Source organism: Camponotus vicinus, unplaced genomic scaffold (assembly GCF_025532165.1).
Source record: "Camponotus vicinus isolate PSW18456_S1 unplaced genomic scaffold, iyCamVici1.0 SCAF_13, whole genome shotgun sequence".
NCBI classification, from domain to species: domain Eukaryota; kingdom Metazoa; phylum Arthropoda; class Insecta; order Hymenoptera; family Formicidae; genus Camponotus; species Camponotus vicinus.
The window spans coordinates 2338702-2346090 of NW_028141949.1; the positions used below are offsets into that span (position 1 = coordinate 2338702).

The window sequence follows — 7389 nt, forward strand, 5'->3', positions numbered from 1 at the left end:
GTAATATAGTAAAATAATCTATGTATATATTCTACATAACAATTTTTTATGTATTATTTTATGTATTATATATAATGTACATTTTATTGTTATAATTATGTATTATACTATATATTTTCGACGAAAAATTTTATGTATTATCTTATGTATTATCAATTTTATGTATTAACAATAATGTAAAATTTTATATATTAACAATTTTATGTATTATATATATATGTATTATGTATTATGTATATATATTTTATTATTGTTATTGTTATACAGTATATACTTTCAATTTGATTGTATTATTATATATCAAATTAATTTTGTAATTTATATTTTATAACTCTATTGTATTTCGAGCTAACATAAAATATTATATATTAAGTTATACTATTATGAAAATGATAACAAAATTATGTGTAAAAGTTATTTATAACACTTACAATAGAGAATAAATCTTGAATAAAAGTCGAAAAATGGAAAATATATCTTGCAATATCTTCATTTTTCGAAAAATTATCTTACTCTCCGAACTTTCCTTTTTTTTTCTTTCCATATATATAGTATTATTATAAGTCCAAGCGTGTGTGTGTGTGCTCTCAACATCATTATCCGTATTATTGAAAATATTTGAATAAATTCGAATACATATTTATTTGATGTTGATAGCATCACCAATTTATAAATTGTACTATAATTATAATATATATTTTGTAATATATTTTTATATGACTGCAAGCTATGTAATTATACATTATAATATTTTATAATTACATAATATATGTATATTTTTTATAAATTCTTTGTATTATATTTTCTATTTGGAAAATTTGAAAAACCTACATTATTAAAAAAAAATAAAATAAAAAAATTATACCTTCTCGATGGTATCTCCACCTTAACGAAGGCATTTGCCGGGTGAGGAGGTTTGAGTACTCTAATGATCCGGAGAGCTATGCCGGCGGTAACATAGGCCGGTATTCATACAATATGTTTTTATATTTAATCATCTTAAATATAGTCTTAGATCGCATCTTAAAATTCTGTTCAGTCTCAATGAAATAACAAACATTTTCTAAATTTTACTTAAAACGATTTTAAATATAAGACTATGTGAACACCGGCCTTAATTACTGGTAGGGTCACCCATGCCGGATAGGTCAAAGAGAAAGAGTCAGACTAAGAGAGATACCCCGTAATTATAATTATTATATTAATAATTATTAATTATTAATATAATAATTATATTATAATATATTATATTATAATACTTAGTTTATAATTATTATATATTTTGAATAAGATGGAAGAGAGTAAAAGGATGATAAAACCATAAGAAGAAAGAAGCACGAATCCCTATGGTCTTGGGAATGCGACAGATCACAACACTGCAAAGATTTGAAGAAGAAGATGCATCGGATAAACATGCGTAGTAATTAAGAATAGCTTGCAATTAAGTCGACTAATAATAGTAATACTTTATAATTATGTTACACTTTATAATTTAGCACATTGCATTATATATACATATAAAGCATCAAGCATTAAATATTTTGCTGTTATGAAAACTATAATAAAATAATATAAAAAATTTGCTATATAAAGTGGAACATTCGAAATCCACTGACGAGATACTATTGAAGATCGATGATTTTACAAGATTTACCGTGACCACAAAACATTTATATATATATATATATATATATATATATATATATATATATATATATATAGAGAGAGAGAGAGAGAGAGAGAGAGAGAAAGAGAGAGAGAGAGAGAGAGGACCACAAAATTCATTTATATTAAAAATTTATTAAGCGTCTTGTGCTATACAGCACTGGTGCTACTGGCATTTCGCGTACATAGCATGGAACAAAACCAGAAATTGTGCACGTTATATATTATCCTCTGAGAACATTCATGGACATTGGCTTGTAGTTCATGTCCACGTTTTCAATGTCCATAGAGGGAGTATCGCTTTCAGAGATCACCTTAAAGCAGGCCATGACATCTCTCAGTCTTCTCTCTGATAAAGGATACCAAACTTCTTGTGGAAAAAAAGAAAAAATATTAAATATGTATATGTATATTTAGTTATAACATTTTATATGTTTTGCATATTGTTGGTATAAATAATAACGAAAAATATTGATAATTTGTATAAAATTCTTTAATAATAATTGCGTGTAACTTACGCATGCGCAAAATTCTATTCGCAGAGATTTATCCCTTCAATTCGCAAACTGCTCAAAACTAGCGTTGTTCTTAGAGATACTTTCTCGCGTCTTTTTTTTTAACGTGATCTCATTGAAGCAGCATATTCATAAGAGAAAAAATTCTGTCTTCTTAGAAACAATTTGAAAATACTATGAAAATTATAATAAAAAATGTATTAGAATACATATCAAATAATTGCAAAAATTTCTCTTCATATTAAATATATAATTAATATTAAAACTATTAAGATTTCGCGTTAATTTATTCGCTACAGCCCTAAATTTCACTGGAATTATATCTGCGCACGCGCAGAAAAACGCGTCTCTGAAAACAACACTGCAACATTATCCACCAATCCCGAGAAGAAACGAAGAAGATCGCATTCCGATGTGTATCCCGCTTGCGTCTATTTCTAAACCCTCTCTTTGTTATTTTATATGTCTATGCGCGAACAAAGAAAGAGGACACTAGTATCTCTAGGTATGTTAGCTCTATGTTTAACGCTCTATGTTCATGAAAAGTAGGTTGAACATTAAAAATTTCTTATATGCATGTGTCAGAGAAATCAAATGGAAAAAAAACACAAATATTGTACATTTCTAAGGATTGAGACTGATTGAGATATCATCGTTTGCGAAAAAAGGAAAGAAAAAAGGAAAAAGTGTGTACTTGTTTCATGATATAGATTGAAAGTATTGATTTTGCAAAACAACTCTTTTATATTTCTCTTTATATATAAAAAGATAAATAAATAATCTCTAATATAAGAAGCATGGAAGCGGAACCATTGGAATTGGAAGATGGTGAAATCATTGATGATGAGGTCAGTCACTGAGAAATTTTCATTTCATAGAAATCTAACCTCATTATGTAAGCTTACCATGCAATTGATGACTCTTATTTTCTTAACGAATAAAGAGTATAATTGCACGGAATATAATTTCTTTATCTATATTTTTCTATTATAATTTAATTATTTTTATCATGTGATTTAGGCATATATATTGCAATATATGGTATTATAATAGTATACACATGGAGGAAGATGATATAGAATATCATCAATATTCATAATTTCCTTCCATATATTAAGATAATTGATATTTATTATCATAGACGTTGATTTATCTTGTCTTGTGTTAATAATTTATGTCTAAAGCATCCATTAACATATATACAGGTGATGACAAAATATAAGATTGTACAATATATTTTATTTTGTTAATACTTATTGAAAATGGTTCAACAAGAACCAAAATTTTTTTCAAGATAATTATTCGCGCCCTGTTTATTTGGCTCTTATTAGCCCATTTACTTCTTGTATTTATATTATTTATTAAACCTCGTATTTTTTTATCTGTATATATATATTTTATAGCAATTTATGCTTTAAATTTAGATGGTTTGCACAAAACAATATAGATTAATATATTTTGCCTTATGTTGCAATATATATCATGATTCAAAATAGTGATAAAACTATTCCTTCTATTTAACTAGTTATATCTTAGTTTAAAATTTTAGATCATTTCTTTAATAAACTATTATTTTTTACAAAATTTATTTAGAAGTCCATAAGAATATTTTTTGATAATTACTTTTTCTTTTTTTTTATATAGCCAAACGATGTTTTTGGAACATATAATGTTTTGCAAAGACCTTATGTAGCACCTGTCACAGATGTATGTACAAACATGCGATACAATGATGAATCTGATAATTCTGCAGATTCTGAAAGTGATTCTGATTCAGATTCGACACATATTAACATTAAAAGACCTAAACTTAAATTAAAAAAGCATAACTTATCAAAGGACTGTACAACTAAAAATGATAAATATAAGGTATGGTGTACACAAATGCAAGAAGAATCTTTAACTGAGGACTTAATATCATTTGGTGTTACAAAGAAATTGTATCAAGAACGTAGCGTTGAAAGTTATAATTTTACTTTGCGATATGCACAAAATGGCAGAGAATCTTGTAATAATAATAGTTCTGATGATGAAAAAGATGTTGAACAGAGGTTAACTAACAAGAGAACAAATTCAGACAGATATAATGTAAAACTTAGGTTAGGAAAAAGGAAAAACTCCATGGAATCTGACAATCAGAAAGGCTCTGTTAGAATAGTAGCAGACTTGTCTACAACTGTAGATTCAACAGATGCTGATATTGCTATAGATATAACGACTAAACTCAGTGAGAAAAAAGAACTTCTTATAAGTAAGTATCTCTATATTAATACTTATTATTCTCTTTCCTGGTAAATAAGATAAATTCACTTTTATTGCATTCAATTTTAATGACAAATTGTTTAACAAATTTGAATTTTGATTTTGTTTAAAAAAATCTTTACTTACAAAATAATTGGTTTCAATTAATAAATAAAGAAGAAAATAAATTCTCGCAATGTTAAGTTTTAGGAATTCATATAGGTAACACAATTTTAGTTTTTATTTAAATCTAAGAAAACTTATTGTTAGTTTTGTTTTATATTTGATATTATAATGATAGTGTTATATCAAGGATTCAAGAATAAAAAAATACCTCTTTTCTTATATATAAACATTAAAAATTATATATTTATATTTATATATCTTATAGGACGAGTAGTGGATATAATTGGTAAAGAAAAAGCTATTGATTTTTTTCAAAAAACCAAAGAAATTGAAGAGAATGGTGGAATGTTAATAATGAATGGATCTCGTAGAAGAACTGCTGGTGGAGTATATTTTTGGTTAGTAAAAAATGACAAGCATATCCCTCAAGAAAAAATAAGAGAGATATTTTATTACGATCAAAAAGAGACCAGTGAGCAAAGAAAGAAAGCTAGTATCAATGACAGAAGACAGAAAACACAAGAATTAATGAAAAGCTTTGAAAGTAAATATTTTATTATATTTATTTTAAAATATTAAGTTGTATAGAAAAAGTAAAATAATGCACAAATATTATATATATATATATATATATATATATATATATATATATATATATATTTAAATTACAGATAAATCCGAAAAAGATTTACCAACTTTATTAACAAGAGCAGAACTCTCTACAAAACAAATTGCAGAACAAGCAAGATTACGACGAGGTGAAGGCATGGATAGAATACCATTAGATTCTGATCGTACAGTTTCAAATCCACCACCTAGTCCTGTAACAGATGATCCAGATCATTCTGAACATCCATTAACACAAAGACATGTTCAAGATTATGCTGATGATTTTCTTGATATTGGAGCAGATATAGATTATATGGACGTACTTTAAAACTATAGATTTTATATTTGCACATGCTCTGACAGTGTAACTTGTACAAATAAATAATTATAATCAGTTGCACATGAGAAAATAGCATGTAGGTGTAATATAATTTATATAAAATTGTGTATTTATCATGTTTATATAAATGACAAAGAGAGAGGGAGACAAACTAAAAGTAGCAATCAAAAACTTTTTCTTTTAATTATTTTCATTTTATATATAGTATTTGATACACACTATATAATTTATTTTTTAGCTTGCTATACTTATACAATTTATTTTTTTTTAATATATGTTTTAATAAATCTTTTCTTTAAAAAATAATATAACTGTCTATGTAAAAATTAATATCTCTTTATTCAATTTTTTTTAAAAATTATAAAAAAATAAATACAGCAATTATACATATAAGAAAATATCTAAGAATTCATATATGCAGCAAAGTCTAAGAAATAAAATATTGTTAAATAAACAATCACAATTGTTATAAAATTAATCTTTCAGAAACAAATTTAAGATAAAAAATGCATTATATATATACAAAATTATATAATATTAATTTATAATCAAATTTAAGATGAATTCTTTTAATAAAGTAAGATCCTTTTAACTTGTATAAAGTAAATGTTATATAAATTGCAATTTGAAAGAATTTATTATCTTTATATAACATAAATTCCAAATCGCACAAAACAAGTTTAATATAAAAACTTCATATTACTGGAACTATTGCATTAAAATGTTTTACTATAAATTTGTCAATTATTTCTATATTTTCTCCTTGGACCTTTTCTTGGATAAAAGAAATGTCTTCTTAAATAAACTTGTTTTTATTCTGCATTGTATTCAAAGAATATAATTGTGATGCATCCAGATTGAGATTTATATGCATTCTTATTGTCTTCAATGCCATTAATCTTTGAAGAAATTCGAATTGTTGGAGTGATGGTAGGGATTTTCTGCCATGCAACAGAACTTGCATCATTATCATTATCATTCTCTTCTTTGTCCTTTATCCCAAGTGCACAAAGCATGTGATGTATTACAAATATTATTTGTTCATTGGTCAAAGGCATAATATCTTTTGGCCTAGCGCCATTTGTTATAGAGAATCTGGCATGTAAAGCAAAACTAATTTCAAAAACTTCAGCAAAAGCTAGCTCACTTTTGGACATTTCTAGACACCAAAAAAAAAAGATGAAAAATGAAAAATGTCAAACCTTTTTCTCTTTCTCCCTTTGGTATAGAACGAGGAAAAGTCTTGTTCACACTACTTTTAACTTAAATTTTGTAATATTAGGCAAGTTTTACTTTATATTGTGTGAATAAACAAACAAGATTGAGTAAAAAGAAAAAAAATAAATGATTAAGATTCTCTCTAGGAAAGGGGAGAAAACTCAAAAATAGGATTCAGACAGAAAATACGCACGTGACTACGTGAAACACGATCCACGTCTGTGTCCCATACACGAGTGATAATCACAGGTGATAATGGCCGCATTCAGCGGACTCAATAGTTGGGCAACATTATTAGGCTTTCCGATGTAATTCGACGCTGATTAGTCGGACCTGAAAGTAGAAACCAATCATGTTCGACTGCTACTTAGCGGTTGAGCGCTGAATGCGGCCAACCAATGACAAGAAATTCAAACAAAATCCCACGTGGTGACGAACACATTCAGAAAATCTAGTAACTTATCCAATTGCTGAGTCCGTTAAATGCGGTCATTGGTTATCACGAGTTTCCGATATTCAATTTCGTTCAGTTTGTCTGATTCGATTGACCAATCAGAATAAAAGGCACAAAAAAATTTCTTTGTCCTGATTGGTCAATCGAATGCTTCTCTACTCCAAGGAGTAAATTTTGGAACGCAACTTCTCTTTAGCAGATTGGTAGTAATGAATTTGAAA

The 7389-nt window shown here is 26.6% G+C and overlaps 1 protein-coding gene across 1 annotated transcript; it reads left to right on the forward strand.

Moving 5' to 3' along the window:
* Positions 1-2673: 2673 nt before the first annotated feature.
* On the forward strand, positions 2674-5566 carry Phax (phosphorylated adaptor for RNA export). The gene is made up of 4 exons (XM_083086685.1): positions 2674-3028; positions 3825-4431; positions 4813-5091; positions 5219-5566. Exons 1-4 carry the CDS (start codon positions 2978-2980, stop codon positions 5482-5484), a joined length of 1203 nt encoding a protein of 400 aa, XP_082942811.1. The 5' UTR covers positions 2674-2977; the 3' UTR covers positions 5485-5566.
* The last annotated feature ends 1823 nt before the right edge of the window (positions 5567-7389 follow it).

Bases quoted from the DNA above. Each gene is read 5' to 3' on its own strand.
- Phax (XM_083086685.1), top strand. From the start codon at position 2,978: ATGGAAGCGGAACCATTGGAATTGGAAGATGGTGAAATCATTGATGAT. The intron at 3,029-3,824 runs GTCAGTCACTGA...TTTTTTATATAG, and splicing joins GTGAAATCATTGATGATGAG to CCAAACGATGTTTTTGGAAC. The intron at 5,092-5,218 runs GTAAATATTTTA...TTTAAATTACAG, and splicing joins ATTAATGAAAAGCTTTGAAA to ATAAATCCGAAAAAGATTTA.